Here is an 18,610-nt window from a genome sequence, read left to right as displayed (position 1 = left end):
TAAACAGCAGTAGTTTTGCAATGTAAAACAGATTTTTTTTTAAATTTATGTGCAATGTGGTGCTGGCATAATAATTCCATAGCTCAACTTGTCAAGTGATAGGTGGTAGTTTAACAGTGTATGCCATGTTTGTGTAGTATGTGTACAGTACTTGGTGAGTGTTCAAGTGTGGTGACATTAGTTCAGTGTCCTGACAGCTTGTGGGTATACAAACTGTGTACCACCTGCCAGACGACCGGAGTGTGAAGAGGCTGGGATGGCTGGGGTCAGAAAGGATCTGCTGTGCCTTCCTCCTGCAGCACTAGCTGTGGACTTCCTGGATGGTGGCCACCTCAGACCTGGTGATTACCTCTGCTCTGTAGGCTGACTCATCTCCATCTGTAATTCATCTCAAAGCTCCATGATGAGTTTAGATGACACTGTGGAGTTAAAAGACTACAAAACTGTAGTTGATAAACAGCATTAGCATGTAGGTGGGAGAGGGCTTTGAGCAATGCAAATGATACCACATCATCTGTGGTCCTGTTTGACCGGTAGGCGAACTGAAGTGGTCGAGTGTGATGAGCGGGGAGGATGTAATGTGGGCTCAGCCTATTTGATTAAAGCACTTGAGAACTGTGGGGTTGAGTGCTATATTGCAATAAGCAATTTATTTACATGACACAAGGAAGGAAGTCAGAGTACCTGGAGAAAACTCACGTGGGCACAGGGAGAACATGCAAACTCCACACAGAAGGACCCAGACCGGGATTCCAACCTGGAACCCTCTAGCTGTGATTTGACAGTGCTAACCACTGCATACATGGCAAAGGCCAAGTTTTGTTTTTTTAATACAGAAGACTAATGGCTCATACATTCAATCTACATCTAATTTGTCTGTTAGTTTTTAAAGAACAATATTTTAAGGGACCATATAAACACATGAGGCTTAAAAACCTGTTTGGGTACAACTTTCAGGTCAAGGTTTTAAGGAGTCAGGTCACAGCAGTCAAGTCAAATCACTTTACAGTTTATACTAGGTTCATTTTTTATCAATTCTAGTTAAGTTCTTGTTTTTCTTATTTATTTATTTTTTGTTGTTGTTGTCAAAATTCTACCCTTTTCAGCACAAACTCTTAAAGAATCTGTAAGAGTTCCAGGCTGAAGAAACACACAAATACATCTAAGAATTCAACTATAATACACTCTATTTACAGTATTTGTGTACAAAGTGATGTTATCCTAACTCATTTTTGTACTTTTTTCACTGACAGTCTATGCTTATTGTAAATTACAGAAAACATTATCAGTCCATTTTCTATACCGCTTATCTGTCAGGGTCGCGGTGGAGCTGGAGCCTAGAAAATATTAAGAATTCAAAATTTTATAAATTTCTTTGAAAATGTTTTCTGCTCATCTATGTATGTGGTGAAATGGTGTGCTGAGATGGCATGTGAAAGTGCCACTTAAAATTTGTATTATTGATTTACACATCAGTACTACAAATTCTAAGACATAACATATTCTCATATGACTCTCACAGCCGCAGTCCTGCTGCATAATGAATACTTCTACTTACATTAACATCAAAGAATTTTACCGATAATTTTTATGTGCCTTTATTAAAGGCCAATATTTCCTTTCCTTTCAGCAGATACAAATCAAACAAAGGACAACGAGTTGACAAAAGATGTAAAACCCCCACTGCAGTATTACTTTCATGTGATAGTAATATTTTGTTGTAAATATGCGATCATGTCTAGCAGTGATTTCACTGACTACATGTATTTGATTACTTCTCCATTAGCTTCCACTAGAGTTTGCACAAGAGTCAGCGTTGTCAGTGTTTTCCCTCAGTTTTTGTGGAATGAGGACACGGCTCTTTGACGTGAGTTATTTCTGCAGCGACTGACCTACAAGGTGTTAATATTTAGCCTCTGGTTAATCCAGTGGTGGTGGTTGGGGGGGGGGTTTCGAAAAAGCCAAAGAGTCACCTATTTTCCTTCGGCTGGAGCACAAAGGAGTGATTTGTTTTGAAAGACATAGATGAGGTGTGCAGAGTGAGGAGACTGACTGAAAGAGAGATTAAAGTTTCATTTCTTCTCCATGAGAGATCACTGCGATGGCTCCAGAGCTGCTGACTGTCATTGTAGCTTCAGGTGAGCCCAGCACTTCTTATTTCTCATCACTGTCACAGTTCATCTTTTCACATTAAACTAAAACAAGTAAAGATCATGTTTTTCCCGCTTATTTGATGACAATATTTTCATTGTGGCTGATTACCACCATTAGGAGTTGTATACTCATTTTGATTCACCAAAACATCAGTAATGATAAAAGGGGAGACGTGGGGAGAGAGGTCCACTAAAGAAGACAGTAATATGTGGGGACTAACATGTTAGTAAAGCATTGATTGTAGTTGTTCTTAATGATTTCTTATTTTAAAGACTACTTTGACAAGGCATGCTGGCAAAAACTTCAAACAAAACTAAATTATCTGTTTTAATTCTGGAATTTCTCAAATTAATTTCATTTCTCAAATCCTTATCAAGAATCTGAATGCTGAATGTAATTTGCGGGCAGCTTTTGCTGTAAGCTACATGTCTAGTGGACATGTCATCGTCGCTTCATTTGGTTCGCCTCAGAGAAAAGCTATTGGAAGTAACTTGGACACAGAACTTGTCAGTATGGTAACAATGTGAGTGTGTCACATGACTGGGAATTGCAGTCAGAATTATATGTCACATCAACAGTATAAAATAGCTCACATGATATAAACAATACTGGGTTACTGAGTGTTTATTTTTATGCTTATTACACATATTGTTCTGTAAGTATCAATCAGTCATTCAGTCATTCTGTTTGTATTTTAAAGTCAATTTACAATCTAATTCCAAAAGAGTTGGGAGGCTGCATAAACTCAAATGAAAACAGTACAAGGACAATATATTTAATGTTTCCACCTCATCAACTTCACTTTTGTAAGTTCACTTTATGGATTTCATGCCTCATTGGAGTCCATTTGTTCTTTTTTCATGGAAATCCAATCTCTACAGAGATTATTGTATCTAAGCTTCTCTTCCTTTTTATCGTGTAACACGTCAGCATAAATCAGAATTTACATTTTTATCAATATTAGAAAAAAAAAATCTTCCATGTTCAATAATATTTGATAGTTGTCCAGATCGATCTCCCTGACTGACCAAAATACTTCGTCCAAAAATATCTGTCAGGAAATTTTGAAGATATTTTTTTATACTTACAAGCCATCACTGCATGTAGACATCACTTAGTCCGAGTCTCCTACTGTAACATCCACATATGACCTGCTGTGTAACAGGCCTCTGCCCTCTTCTGAAGCAGTAACAGTGTGTTGTATTTCTCCTGCATCGCAGTGTCCTGTGTAGCGTTTTGTTTAGTGATCTTGATGCTGGTGGTGGTCTTCTACAGAAAAGATCCTCTCTGCTGCAGATTCAGACCCTACAGAACAGAACACTATACAGTAAGAACTACGATCTACTACAGTAACCAACCATTTAGTCAATAAATGTAAAATGTTTTTAATCCATATTCAGTAGCCAACAGTAGCCAATGTAATCAGTGTACAAAAAGAAGTGAAAGAAATTCAACAACAACAACAACCAACAAAAGTAGTCTCAGAGACATGGCCTCATTCACCTCTTAGGGTGCCTCAGGGCATAAATTTACTTTTGGGCCCCCTTTATCCACCCCAAAAACCACCCTTTGTGCACTGTGTATGTACTAACCAGACATGGTGTAACAAGTACTCAGAATCTTTAGAAGTAAAAGTACTTATACCACACTGTGAAAATATTATTTAGTATTACCAGCAAAATTGTGTTATGTATGTTAGGAAAGCTTAGAAGCAAAATAAGATAGTGAAAAAACAAAGACTAGTGTGATTCTATTTCCTGTTACCTGAAATGTTTACACAGTTGTTAACACAAATTATCACTTTGTAAAGTTCCCGCTATGTGAAATATAATGTTATTGTTGTTGCTGTGGATGCTGAGATGAAACAAATTATAACAGACCATATTACCATCAGAAACAATACTACTTAGAGTAATTAAACACTGTAAAATTATAATTAATACCCGATGATGTCCCTTCCCAGGATGGATCTCCCCATTACCACAGCAGGCACTCTTTGATTGGGATCGCCCATAATGAGCACAGAGCTGCCATGAACCACGGAGCTGTTGGACCACAGGTAAAAAAAATAAAATTAAAAACAATAAATAAAAATTGACGCAAATATTTTAACATGGATCTTGCGCTGCATGCCACACGTTTTGTATTTATTTGTGTGTGTGTGTGTGTGTAATCTAGATTCCTGGAAGGCTGTTCATAATAGGAAAGCCAAATGACTACCACCTGAATGACGCTCTGCCGAGGCTGCCTTCTTATGAGAGCGTGCGTAAGAAGGACCGGCAGAGACAGATCCACACAATGATCTCACAGCGCTTCGGCCTCAATGGCTGCCACAGTGAGGTGAGCACACGCAACAGCACAGATTCTGTTTGGTCATTCAGTTTTCTGGGCAGTAGGTGGAAAAGTTTTATAGCACTTCACCATGAAGTAAAAAAATATTTCAAGGAATAGTTCACAATTTGAGGAATTACATATATTATATATATATTAGCTGAAATGATGCTGAGATAATCCTGATGACATCATCAGGGTTGTTTTCTTTGACTTTTGAAAGCTCCTCTAGAATAGTTCTTACACAATCATTTTTACAGATTGAATAATACTTAATGACTAGTACACAGATCCTTATATCTTAAATCAGGGAGTTTCGCTATGAAGTACATAATATCTTATAAATAATAATAATTTTCTTTGTCACATTCCACTGTAGCCTCCACCAACATATGAAGAAACCCTTCGACAGTCCTTTGACATTTCACCTGTACATCTGCACCCTCTGGATGTTCACCAGTCTGTCCACACTCAGGAAGACTCCTCGTACCTCTGTGAAGACACACAACGCACCAGTCAGCCATCCACAGAACACCAGGGGCAGTCTTCCTCCCACTGCCCCGCACACAGCCCCAGGTTTCTGTCTATATGATAGGCCTAGAATTCTCTGCCAAGCCACATCATGACGAAGAGGGCTACTGCTGTACGAGCCAAGAGACTGACGTCATCAGGGACGAGAAAAGAGGGAAGGGAACGCTAGTGCTTTGAGGCAGAGCTGTTGATAGATCTAAGTGATTCTGCTTGGAGGTATTCTCATGATAATGACTCAAACTGTACATAGATATTAGAAAGACATAACAGCATTGTTCTCCGCTGACATTGTGTTTTTTAAGAATGATGTAACGGAAGGATGTATTTAAAGATTTGACAAATGTGATTCCTTAGATACTGATCAGGATATTTTTGTACTGAAGCCTTTTATTCAGATTCAGATTTTATACCAATGAAATCCTGATTTCCAGCATTTCCATGGAACCTTTGCTTTTATAAGAGTCTAAAAAGCTCTGAAATAACACAGAGACCATCATGGGATGCAAAAGTTTTCCGTTGACGCTAACAATAATAATAAAAAAAATGGACAGATGAAGTTTTAGAGAAACTGGTACTTACTCAACAACAGTATGGGGTTTAGTCCCTGACTCTGTAAGTGTGGTATACAGCCGAAGCTCATGGGAATGACCTTTCAATGTGCTCGACACAATGGTGTCAGCACTAGGCAAAACATGGGATCACCACAGTTACTACACTTCATCCTGTGGGAGTCACGAAGGCCTGACTCTAATTTCATGGCAATCTTTTCAGGTTTTCAAGTCAGTTCATTCAATATTTAGATATTCAAATCTAGACCAAAGTAGTGAACTGACTGACCAATAGACAGGCAGCCATTTCCACCGGTAGACTAAAAACTAAAAACTCTGTTAGAGTGTGATTGGTGCACTCATTTTGCAACATAAGATTAAAAAGCAAACCTTGTCTTTCACACTGAATTGCTTCACAAATTTCCAGACAGCAGAAGCGAGGTCTCCAGGCATTGCTTAAACAGTAACTCTGTTTGGACTGTGCTCATCGCTAATGACCCTTACTTTGAATTTTAGAGGTGAAGTACAACAGCACGGGGTTACACTTTAACCCAGATCAAACACTAACCACGGGAAACACAAACCCACCACAAGCAGGAGGCATATGCTAGAGCTGCACTGCACCGCACTGTTGAAACTGTATGTTTTGTTGTTCATCTGTTGAGAATGACCTACACTGATACTGGCCTGGATTGAGAACCAAGAATGCAGTTCTGGAACAAAATAGCCAGCGGCTATTCAGTAACTTCATGACTCATTTTAACAAAGAAAAATGTGTACACAGCGGCAGATGTCAAACAATCTATTTGTTTAGACTTCTTCATAGAAATATCCCTCAGTTTACCCATGGTGCATTATCCAAAAGGAAGTGGAGTGCATGTTAACCTACGAACAACGAGTTACCCTTCGGCCCCTAAGAATTAAAGCACCATGTCTGCAAACTCCTCACATCCATCACTTGTTCTGCCTCATGACAGCATTCCAACTCCCTTACAGTGTACCAGGCGTTACCCACACTCCCTCGGCATACCACAAGCCTTTGAAATACAACTGTTTATGTACCAATTCCTTTTGAAAGCTCTTTGAAAGAAATGCTGAAAAAATGTCTTGCTGATAAGCTTGTGCCATTCACAACACATTTTATACAGAGACTGTTGATCTGAAGAAATGGTAGAGCATAGCCTGATGAAGGGGTGCCCCAGTGACTGAGTAATCGCAAAACTTAAGTGTCTTAAGACCACTAAACCTCTACATTCAGTCTATGAAGAAATGAATCTGCAACATCAATATGCAATTTGGATCCTAATACTTAGACATACAGGACAAAATCCAACTGAGCAGCTGACACATTAATATAGAAGTGATTGCCATCTTGTGGTCAGTTAAGATATTGCACCTTTTCAACCCAAAGTATTTTTTTTCTATAGAAGCACTTGAAAATTTGGTATCAAATCTTAATTAATTCTCTGTAACACGTCTGTGTCCAAATAAGCAAAGGTCAAATTCAAAGTTTGTCCTTAGTGATAAATCATTACTATTTTAACAGTCAAATCTGCTTAAAAGGAATAGTGGGAATGAGGTTTGAGCATATTCGGTGAAAAGTGGAATATCCAGAAAGATCATTCAGTTGTGAAAAGAATCTAACAGCCTGAGGTCCCCCTGAGTCTTAACAAAATGAACCACCACACCTAAATTCATTAAAGCTAAATATCTCCATACTGTGGCAGTGATTGAACGACACCTTGTGGTCAGTTTCTAGCATTACATTTTTCAAACCACAGGTGGTTTGTTTTTTCTATAAAACACCTTTTACCTTACTGTAAAAAAATTAGCAACAGTTGTACTTAAAGTCAGAAGACACCCTCAGTCATAAATCACCAGTTCTCTGAGACCTTAAAAAAAAAAAAATCTGATTTGAATGACTGAATGATTTATTTTTTCTTTGCTTGGGGTGCCAAAGATCCTTCTGCTTTATGTGTAAAAATACTGCAAAATCAACCTGTTTCTTTCAATGACAGATAAAAGAGTGCGCAGTGTGTTTTCCTACATGGTGAAGTTGTGGTTTGCAGTCAGTTCAATCCCAGAAAGAAGTCAGATGCACTGTGAATATGGTTTGATCGGATCTAAACGAAAGCTGTCACCAAATATCTTCAGAAAGTATCTTTTCAAGCTTAACCCAAAACTGCCACTGAATTCTGATTCATATGTTGTTCAGCACTGATTGGTACATGTAAACACACACATCATCTTCTTCCAGCTCAGCCAACTTCAGACAGCTGTAAGAGCACAGAGGAACCAGCTAATACAGTCATGTCAAATTCATGTTTACAGTAATAGTAATAAAACCCATAAAAACCCCAGCCATTAAATGACTTTCACATATAAAACTTTAATACAGTAAATTAAGTACAATACAGAGACCAATAACAGTAATGAATGACTTCAACACATGGTTACACACTTTTAACCTGTTCTTGTGTGTGTTTAAGTCAATAGAGTGTCACATCATCTTGGACCTCAGAGGCAGGAAGCTCAGGAGGTTTCACTGACTCCTCTGTGGCTCGCGGTCTGCTGTTCACTTCCATCTCTGGAAATCAGCCATAGTTTCAGTCAAAACAATCCTTTCTGATCCTGGCCACTGCAACAACATCTGGGAAATTAGGACCTCCCAGTCCAGTCCTGTCAGTTTTACACCAAGCCCAGAAGTTTAAACTTGCCCTCCTGTTTGAGTGGCAGGATGTTGATGAAGGTCTTGTAGAGCACGGCTCCTTTGGGCAGCTTGGTGATGATCCTGGTGGCCTTCATGCTGCGTGGTGGTGGGACGTAGACCTCCTTGGTGAACCTGACGTAGCCGTCCTCCAGAGCAAAGAGTGTCCTGTTGGTCCCCATCCCCACCTGTGAGACGGGCAAGGAGGATAGGAGGAGGTGCACGATGAGAACATGTAAGCTTTCACGACATCCGATCAACATTTTTGGTTAGAAAAAGTGCAACTTACATGAGCTCCTGGGTGATATCTCATCAGCCTTTGGGTTGCAAGGATGTTACCCGCATGGACAAAGTTACCTTGTGAACAAATGAAAAGAGAGGTTAGATCACCCCACAAAAAAAAATCTGTGCACCCTGTGCAAAGATCTGCTGACACAGAAGCAGAAGCTAATCTCAGATGTAAGGTTATGTACTGGAAAATATCACTGCAAGGCGATACAAATTAAAACAAAGGGTTAGGGTAACACAGAGTTGGCGGCAATAAGAATAATATAAAACTTTAAAAGCTTATCTCTTAAGCAGGTGTTTTTAAAAAATGAAACACTCCCGAAAAACACATATTACATCTACACACACATACACTTGCCACCATATTAGCTCCCCTGGCTAAAACTAATGTAGTATAATAATGTTGCTGCTAATTTACATTCATTGTTTGTCTGGATGTTTCATTGGAGTTATTTACAATAACAAAATGTGTCATCGTTATCCTTAAACAAGCAGAGCAGACTGTCTAATGGGGGATTATATGGGCAGTGGTTTGAAAAAAAATTGTCATTACCATCCTGTTTCTTGAAACCATATCTCCGGCCAGGTTTCCTTCCTCCTTGGTTCCTACAGCTACCACCAGCCTTCTTAGATGCAAACCTCACAGAGTCCAGAAGAGAGGACTGACCAGGCACCAACAGACCTGAAACTAGCAGCACAAAGTTAATGAGAAGTCAAAGTCTAATTCATTCAGCCTAAACAGATATTTTAAATACCACAAATTTATTACACATTGTAATCCTCTCCGAGCGTCTGTAGTCCTTGCTGGTAGTTAAAGTATTGCTGTAAAGAAGGTTAATCCGTGAAACACACAATAACTTTTGTTATGTGTACACTGACATCTACTATCTTTGACATTCAGTGCTAATTTAGCAATTGACATGCTAGTACAGCGAGGAAGTTAGCATGTAAACATCCCTTGTTTAAAACGTGACGTTATGTGTACACACACCAGGGAGCTGCCGGGAATAAATAAACCAATTTATCAAATTCTCATGGACAATGCTTAAATTCACGAAGAATGTATTAAATACAAATTTAAATAACCGATACCTGCTCTGGACTTGAGCATCAAGGACGCCAGCGCTGCCATGTTGAAAAATGTCATGTGCGTCACTTCCGTATTTGCGTCACATCCGGATATTTTTGGTGCATTCAAGTTTCCCTAGAAAGATCATCCGTAAGAACTCACTGTACTGTACTGATCATCATTCACTGACAAATTGTTGATAGATTTCTGCAAAAGTAACGCGTAAACAAGTTTAAACTAAAAAAAGAATACAACCAATATATAAGTGCCTTAAGATTGGTAGGCGGGCCGATATTAACCATTCACCTCAGAAAAGTATTATAACATACAAAATGCCGTGTTCCAATGCACAAATTAATTCACCTGCGGTTAATGATAGACATCATCTTTAGAATTTTAGGAAAGCATGTCACTGACTCCGTGTGTGTGAGTTTAATGTTAACGGAATCGCTGTTGGGTTCGCAGGTACAGGATCGTTCCATAAACGTGAATGCAGCATTACGTTTATGGAACGACAGCCGCGGAAATCAAACGAGCTCTCATGCAACACAGACAAAACCTTACGTGGTTTGAGAACATCGAGATAAATATGTACAAAGTAGAGCTAGCAACTAGCGCAAGCAGCAGATATTTACCCAAATATCTTACTTTTTAATAAACCAGGTGTGTGTATGCAGGATTTCGAAAAAAGTGAGTATGCAGAATATTGTGAGTAAAGTCACTTCCTACTAACCTAACATCTGCTAACCTTTATCTCCTGTTATTGTAACGCTGTATCTGTTCAGTGTTCATGTTCTTTGGATTCCTGTATTACTTCTGATATAAGTTCTGCTTGTTGGGTTATCTGTACGTCGAATTCAGTAACATATCAGTACGCGGTGAGTGTTCTACGTCATGACTGATCGATAGTAACGTGTACTTGCTCACACTCTAGAAGTGACATATTTCTGAAAGAAGCTTGGATGCCTTTGTGCTACAGAAGCAAAGGCGTTTTGGAGCCAAGAATAGCCTATACTACGACGATCCTGTAATAATTCTGGTGTCATATCTTATAAACAGTTTTGCTCGGACATGAAGCAACATGGGCAGCTACAGTGACTCCACCAGTGATCTTGATGAGGAGTTGCCTGTGTTTGACTTCCTTCAGTCAGGGCGACACATCAGCCGAGCCTCCCAGAACCACTTAAGGACACCAGACCTGGATGAGCGGGATGGCTCCGGTGCAGAAGAAGCAGCCATCTTCTCCCCAGCAAAGGGAAATGCGGGCGCATGTACAGGAATGACTGATGTAATGATGATCAGCAGCGAATCTGATGACGATGCACCTTATGTCCCTCTGGCACAGAGACTCAAACAGAGGCAAGACAATGTGATTAGTGCCACCTCCGCTGTCACTAATGGGAAAGATGCTGAGCAGAATTTGACATCCAATCTTGCCAGCTCACAGCTGTCTTGCCAGAAAAGCTTTCCAGAGTCCGAGCAGCCGCTCAGCTTCCATCAGGTGAGAACAGCTAAGCACGGGGTCTCAGGTAGCTTGGAAGAGGCGGCAGCTCCCCCTCAGCGGTGGTTGCCTCCGAAGCCTCTCTTCAGTGCAGGAAGCACTGAGACATCTCCTGCCAAGATGAAACCTGCCAAGCGGACTGCGGAGGAGATCCAGGCCTCCAGGGAGGAGGCTCTGAGAAGGAGGCAGGCCAGGGAGAAACAGCAGAGATGCAAGGAGGCACTCAGGCAGGAACAAGAGAGACAGAAGGCAGAGAGGAAAGCTGTGGCGGAGGCTGCCAAGGCCCTGAGGCCGGAGGAGTGTATCAAGCATATGGTGGTTGCTGTGGACCCAGGTAAAGAGGAGAACATACTTGGCACTGTGAATAAGTGGATAACAAAATCACTTTGAAGTCAGTTGTGCCCTGCAGGTGTCTGCAGATTTGTTTTTATATTGTGCTTATTGCTTTATGTTTTGAAGCCATTACTGAAGCTGTGTCATGGCTTTATTGCGGATAATGATTTGTGTGTGCAGCTCTCTTACAGCTGGAAGGAGGCGGGACTCTGCTGGCATCGGTACAAGCTCTGGGTTGTAGCTGCGCCATAGAGAAACAGCCTCTCCCACGCAGTGTTAGCTGGATGAGGAGGACACCCTGTGCACAGGTGATAAGACACACGGTACTGTCCCACTGCAGGGGTTCTGATCAAGGTGACACATGAATATACATTTGTCAACTTTACTGTGACACTTTGCTGTAATTGCCTTAAACCGGGGTTGAGAAGGTGGAGTGGTTTCACCAGGAATAATGCCTCCAAATGAACTATCTGATAAACAGTGATGGATCTCCTGTATGTTCTTTGTGTGTCTCAGCAAGGCGATGGAGTGTGTGTACCAGAGGTTCATGTTGTGATGCAGATGACAGTTGATGACATCATCACCCTGATCCACAGCTACATCCAGGTTGGTGTAGTGGCAGCGGCTGGTGCTGCTACAGCATCCACAGACTGGGTTGACCTCGCCGCTTATGAAACTTCATGAACCATGAACGGGAAAATGGGGTCGCTGACATCAGCAACAGTATAGAACCGTGAGAATGAAGTTTTGGTAGGAGCAGAACACCGGGATGAATATTTACTGTAACAGAAAATAACATCAGTATGATAATTGAAAAATATGAACTACAGCAATGGAGTGTACATATAAACAGAAAGGAGTGAGCTCACTTTTATCACTCTACAGCTGAGCAGATGGTATTTGTTTCAAGCGTGAAACCGCATTTTCCATCAACATCAAACACATTAGCAATATTAAACAGCTATAAACAAATGGCCATAGTATACCTCATACATCACCTTCAAACAACAACATATCACTGGGCAGCAGGAGGAGTTCAGAGCCATTACTGCAGTCGGAATAAAGCTGTTTTTGAAATACTTTGTCTTGGTGGGCAGTGATTTATCGCGTTTCCCACATGGTAACTGCTACAACAGGCAGAGCGAGTGGTATCTGACATCATTTTGCTTTCCCTTTGCAATTGGAAAATGCAAATACGAAGGAAATATGTTTGAGATGAGCTTGAGTTTGTGTTATATAAAAATATATCAAAACATTAAAGGGCAAGATTGGAGTTATTTTATATTCTTCTCACAGTTGGCTAATCCCTTGGCTGTGACACTCTGCTCCGAGCTCACCGGTTCTTAGTGATAATGTAACTCTCTAAAATCACCTCACAGATCTTTTCATTAAAAAGCTAAATCAACTGTCACCATAGTTTTGCTCAGGCAATATATATATATATATATATATATTAGTCACATTACCCACTCCTAGCTGTTGATAGTTGTTTCATATACTGTAAATACACTTCCTGTTGAACCAATATGCTGTGTAATGCAGGAGGAGAGGCATGGCAGGTCTGGCTCTGGTCCCACTCTGACGTCATGGGTGCAGGAGCAGCAGAGGCGTAACCCCTGCAAGGCCCTCAGCCTGGTGGTCGTCGACCTGGAGAAATACTTCAGGTAGGAAGGACAGCGCCTGCTGGGATCTAGATCTATTAAACATTTGAAATCAACAATACTTCATTTGGAAATTGATGTAAAACTAAGCACTGATTACTGACAATTTTCAATGAACCGTTCAGTCTATACAACGTCAGAATTCATTGCATCATATGCATCTTTATGTGCACCTATGCACCTTTATATTAAGGTGGCACCCTTTGATCAGCCACTGGTCGTTATAGGCCAATTTTATAAATACTCTGATTGGTGTTCTTCATAAAGGCCAATCAAATAAACACATGTGACGGTTTCTCCGTGTGTGAAAGGCCAGGACAAAAGCTACTGATGGAGAACTGTTGTGCAAGGCACTCAATCACTGAGCTGCCCGCAGTTCAGTCGCTCAGTGTCTGACTGCAGAAGACTGATCGGGTGGAGAAGGCAGAGGAGATGAGACTCACGCTAACAGCTCTGGTGCTGCTGCCTTAACATAGGAAAGTATGTCACCTATCACTGTCAGCAGAGTCCGGCAGAGCTCACCTGGAAACAGTGTGAGAAATGTGTGTTAAGAAGGGGAAATGGAGCAGAGGGAGCTGAACCAGAAAGCATTTTCAGACCAGAGGATGTAATAAGATTTTTTTTTTGTTCTCAGATCCCAGAAGTCACAGGGCCAGAAGAGGTTTCGAGAGGCAGTCGCGGGCGAGGAGCGAGGAAAAGTGAAGAAGAGAAAGAAGAATGGTGGAGATGAGGTGCTGCCTGAGGTGTCACGAGTAGAAGTGGAGGAGGTAGGATGGTCACATATTTCATCATTTAGAAAAGAAAAATGAAAATGCAAAAACAAAACTAAATTATTCACTTAATTTGTATTTTGTAAAATTGTAAATTCCATTAATTTACCCTTATTATTTAAGGAAATAATCAATGGAAAATGAAGGGACTCTTAATTTGTTGTTGTTTTTAATGGATTGTTTGTATGATTTAAGTGATAAAAGGAAAAACAATAATGCTGTCCCTTATCTTATACCCTAAAAGACTCTCATTCTTTGCTTAGGGTGAAAATAAATTAAATTATGCAGATCATCTCATTGATTGTATACAAAGCTCCCTAAAAGTAAAGCCAAAACATCTTGATCGCCCCCTGGTGGCTGGCTGCACTATAGTTCATAAACCCCTCCCTCTCCGTTTTAGCAGATGAGACACAGGTAGTGCATGTCAAATAAACTGTTCCCTAAAGTGTCAAACATCATCCATTAAGAACTACTTGAAGGTACCCTTAGACTCTTCCTGAATGTAATTTTAAGTAGTGATGGTAACATCAGTTGTTGTCAACTTAAGTAAGTTGTTCAGAAAGTAAGTTAAGTTATTTAGGCTAGCCAGTTAATACTTAGAGAGACTGCTTTTCTTTTCTGCTTTGCTTTTCTTTGAAACAAGTCTTTACCAGTTTCACAGTGGTACATTAAATATACGCAACATCCACTAGACAGAGCAACATCATAAAATACAACAAGAGAATTGAGTTATTGTGCTAATCTCTGTCTTCTTGGTTTAGACTCTAGGATGTGGTATGTTTCCTGAATATCATTTCATAGTGATCGACATCATTCTGTCTTCCATCATTCCATCAGGCAGTGGTCCATCTCCAACTTCACACGGGTGTCTCAGTTCGTTTCTTGTCGACCTGGAAGGACTTCTCAGATCACATCACCATGACAACCAAAGCGGTTGCGGAAGCCCCTTTCAAGTAAACAAATTCTTTGCAGCTACGTCTGGCTTGTTTTTTGTTAGGTCAAATAATCGCCATCTATGTTCTTTTGTGTTTTTTCAGACGAGAGCGGGAAAAGACAGGCTTCTCTTTCTACCTGGAGAGTGAGTGGGCGGGAGGGCAGCGGGTGGATAAAGCTGGGAAAGGGCTGCTGCAGGTGTGGAAGAGACAGATCCAGCAGTTGAACAGAGTCAGTCCAGACATGGCCTCAGCCATCCTAGCAGTGTACCCCTCTCCACAGCTGCTCAAAAAGGTGCAGTACACTATCACAGCAGCCCAGTTTTACTATATTTGCACCTGAAACTTTTCTTAAGTAAGTAATAACTGCAGATTGCTTTTATCTGACTGTATAATAAACATTCCTGTTATTATGCAATCAACATCCCATCAAGTCTAAAGACAGGAGACTGTAGCAGACATAGAGACATAGAGACACAGCTTCATCATTTATTCATTTGGCTTCAAAGCTTCATCCATCCATTCTTTAGCTGCACCTGCCTATCCAGTGTAGGGCTGTAGGTCCTGTCCTGACAGCAACTTAAGAACTTGCTGGTGTACACCAGCGATGAAAGACATGAAAAATCCTCATTTAGTAGTTAACTGAAGTTTACTCTTTCAAGTTTAGGAAAAACATGTGCTGTAAAATGATCTGAAGTTCAATTAATTAATTAATTAATCTAATAAATAATGATCAATATAGCAACTTCTGATCAACCTGTATCGCCACTCATTTCTTTCTTTTTTTTAAGCCACACTTGTTAAATAGATAATTTAGGTGTTTGAACAGATACAGATAGTGGTATATTTGCTCGGTCTTACGTACTGTAATGGATATTCACACCAAGTTTATATATCAAGGCAACAGAGTTAGGTCAAAACATCTTCACTCCTGTTCAGAGAGACTCATCTGATAACAGAATAGTGTGTACATCGAAATTAAATATTTCCTTGTCTTTCCAGGCTTATGATCGATGCAAGACAGACCGTGAGAAGATGTCCCTGCTGTCCGACCTTCTGATCCGTAGAGGAGAAGGCATTACCTCCACGACTCGACGGGTCGGCCCAGAGCTTTCCAAACGCCTCTTCCTCATGATGAACTCTTGTGACCCTGAACAGACTCTGGATTCCACTGTGTGACACTGAAGTGAATTTCATAGGGAGTAGTTAGAATTTCTCTTTTTCTTGTTTTAAATGTGATGAATATGTATGTTAACATTTTATGAAAATACAACATTTGAAGAACACTATTATTAAGAAATAATCTTAAAAAAAACATCATATACAGTTGTTAAAAGGAAATTCTCATAATTTTCAAGTTGGGTCTTATTCTCAAATGGGGCTCCTTCTGGCTATCGTTCATGTTAACTTTACACTGATCACCTCTGTTGGAGAGATACATATATACATAAAATTCAGAAACAGTTTGAAATAATTTATTTAAAACTGTTTCAGAATTTTAATAAAGGTAAACAAAAAAAGGGAGACCTGTGGATTAGCTATTGTGGCTAACAGCATAGAAACTTATCTCCAGGACAACATGCCAGCTAACCAAACTAGCTTCATGCCAGTATATAACAGTATTACATATAAAAGTATTACTTTAATAAATTTCCTCAAATCTTCTACCATAGCACACCTCATTTGCTTTCTCATTTGCTACTACCTCTCTAGCGGGCTAACACACCATAGCATCCCACAGCCTCACGTGTAAACAATCTGCTGTGAAGCTAGTTGTCCTATAAATCCCTATGCAGTTAGCATATTTTTATTCACTTTTCTGTGTTCAGTTGAATTTGGACTCAGAAACAAGTAATTTAAATGGTTCATTTAAAATTTAAGTTTGTTGTGAGGCTCATGCAGTTAGCAGAGGTATATCAGATGAGTGCAAAGTTAGCGTAACTCACACTAGCTTAGCCAGAGTTGTCAGTATAGTTGTTGTTAAAGGTTAAAGAATACGTGACTTTCCTTTTGAGTAATACTTTTACAAAAGAAACCATGTTCTAGCTATAATTAATAATGAAGTTGCATCTTTACAAGTATGTTTATTTTTAATTTTTTAATTTTTTTTAATTGTTGTGGCTTTTGCTAGAATGATAAAACCACTGTCATTTACACTAATAAAGATACTCATTTAACACTGGAGCAGTAGCCTCTTTGTCACCTATAATCTGGTTTAATTAAGCATAATGAGTCGGGTAACCCCTCAACCCTTGTGTTTTAACTGCTGTCCAATTGAATTACATATGGCCAACCTCTGCGTTTTCTGTGTCATTGGGTGCTCCTGTGTGTGTTGAGCCTTGTTTCGCCTGGACCTGTTTGTGTTTTCATGGAGTGCAGTGGTAACATGTCGCCACAAATCTGCTCCACTTCGCTTTGCAATGCCCACGGCTCATTTCCACTGCATTAGCAAAAATGGAACCTGACCAAGAAGAGATGAGTGCCTGGAACAGAGGAAAAGAGGGCAAAAGAGACGAATGGGTAACGAGCTGTTAAATGGGCTTAAGAGATGAGCAACATGTCTCACCCCAGGTCCTGCATACAGAGAGACACTGAAAGGGACAACAGTCCATGGTGACAGAGGAGGTTCAGAGAGAGAAAATGACTGAAAATAAACTGGGAAATGAATAGAGGTATTGGTCTCATGCTTCAAAATACAGTGTAGAGCCAAGGTTTCTGGTTGTAATGTTTTTTCTTTCTCATCATAGAGTCTCACATAGACCCTCAAGCCCATAATAAACCTCCATTTGGTAAATGTTCTTCCCAGTGATCCCTTTTCTTTTATATATATATCAAGGTAATAGTATTATAAGCACACATAAGATCAGAGCTATTGTACACCACATTTATTTCTGAATGAAATGAAGAGAAAGCAAACCTATTTTTGCAGGTGGACTTTCTGGTACTCCCTCTCAAAGGGTTCGTCTATATTATAATAAACCCAGTTGTCAAGTTACACAAAGCACTTAACACAAGACAAAAAAATTCCAAGCAAATGGAAAAAAATCTCTCTCATTGCACCAGCCTTTCCAGCCAGTGCGGCTAACCTCTCAGCGAAAAAGCCCCATTAAACCCATGGACTCTGCCTTCTTTGCATCAGATGGCAGACGAAGTTTGCGAGCGGGTGAACATCAGGGAACATTCAGCAGCTAGATGTTCCCATAGGAAGGCACAACACAACTAGTGAGAGCACAGCGAGTGACATTTACTGGGTCACCACGACTCTAAATTAATGCTAAAATGTTGACCATATATACTTAAAAAAAAAAAAAATAAAAATAAAAAGAATATGAATGCAGCTGTAAATTGGATCAAAATACAACTGGGTTGAGCAGATACACCATCATGGGTTGGGTGGGTTAACCAGAAGCATTAAATTTATATAGTTTGATCAAACGTTGTCATATTCACTAGATAACTATTTACAGTCTCACTCAGCTACTCAGTGAGGATTTTGGTTCATCACAGCTACAAATTTTGAAATATTTTACTTGGATTATATTTGTACTTATAAAAGGTAGGCAACATTATCTGTAACTGGATACTTGTTTCATCCAAGTACTCGCTCATGTCTCCAATTGATACAACAAATTTTAGTAAAATGACATAAAAAAAAAACGACTCAGTAAACTCAGTTAAAAGCTATGAAAAAAAATTGGCAAGAGACAAGTTATTTGCTTTATTGTATAATTATGAAGTAAATAATGAATGCACAGTGTAATAGCTAGAGAATAATGACACCATTG

General features: G+C 39.8%; 3 protein-coding genes across 5 annotated transcripts; 2 read left to right on the top strand and 1 right to left on the bottom strand.

Moving 5' to 3' along the window:
• The first annotated feature begins 1,941 nt into the window (after window positions 1-1,941).
• LOC124053093 lies at window positions 1,942-5,572 on the top strand. The gene is made up of 5 exons (XM_046378056.1): window positions 1,942-2,138; window positions 3,375-3,481; window positions 4,118-4,213; window positions 4,333-4,494; window positions 4,865-5,572. The coding sequence occupies exons 1-5, from the start codon at window positions 2,102-2,104 to the stop codon at window positions 5,075-5,077; spliced, it is 615 nt and encodes a 204-aa protein (XP_046234012.1). The 5' UTR covers window positions 1,942-2,101; the 3' UTR covers window positions 5,078-5,572.
• Window positions 5,573-7,933: 2,361 nt separating this feature from the next.
• mrpl27 (mitochondrial ribosomal protein L27) lies at window positions 7,934-9,758 on the bottom strand. Its single transcript, XM_046377665.1, has 4 exons — window positions 9,652-9,758; window positions 9,113-9,247; window positions 8,561-8,628; window positions 7,934-8,459 (listed from the first exon to the last, which is right to left on the bottom strand). The coding sequence occupies exons 1-4, from the start codon at window positions 9,704-9,706 to the stop codon at window positions 8,253-8,255; spliced, it is 465 nt and encodes a 154-aa protein (XP_046233621.1). The 5' UTR covers window positions 9,707-9,758; the 3' UTR covers window positions 7,934-8,252.
• Window positions 9,759-10,115: 357 nt separating this feature from the next.
• eme1 (essential meiotic structure-specific endonuclease 1) lies at window positions 10,116-17,028 on the top strand. 3 transcript variants are annotated; one of them, XM_046377664.1, is made up of 9 exons: window positions 10,116-10,291; window positions 10,688-11,463; window positions 11,643-11,770; window positions 11,979-12,068; window positions 13,005-13,126; window positions 13,758-13,890; window positions 14,731-14,846; window positions 14,931-15,120; window positions 15,828-17,028. In XM_046377664.1, the coding sequence occupies exons 2-9, from the start codon at window positions 10,710-10,712 to the stop codon at window positions 16,002-16,004; spliced, it is 1,710 nt and encodes a 569-aa protein (XP_046233620.1). In that variant the 5' UTR covers window positions 10,116-10,291; window positions 10,688-10,709; the 3' UTR covers window positions 16,005-17,028. The 3 variants fall into 3 exon arrangements, with proteins under 3 accessions (XP_046233620.1, XP_046233619.1, XP_046233618.1); XM_046377663.1 differs by having other exon boundaries at window positions 10,116-10,336; XM_046377662.1 differs by having other exon boundaries at window positions 10,117-10,318.
• Window positions 17,029-18,610: the final 1,582 nt, after the last annotated feature.

This window comes from Scatophagus argus, chromosome 21, assembly GCF_020382885.2.
Source record: "Scatophagus argus isolate fScaArg1 chromosome 21, fScaArg1.pri, whole genome shotgun sequence".
Lineage (NCBI taxonomy): Eukaryota > Metazoa > Chordata > Actinopteri > Scatophagidae > Scatophagus > Scatophagus argus.
Note: the sequence above shows the minus strand (reverse complement) of the source record. Positions and strands in the feature narration are given on the sequence as shown.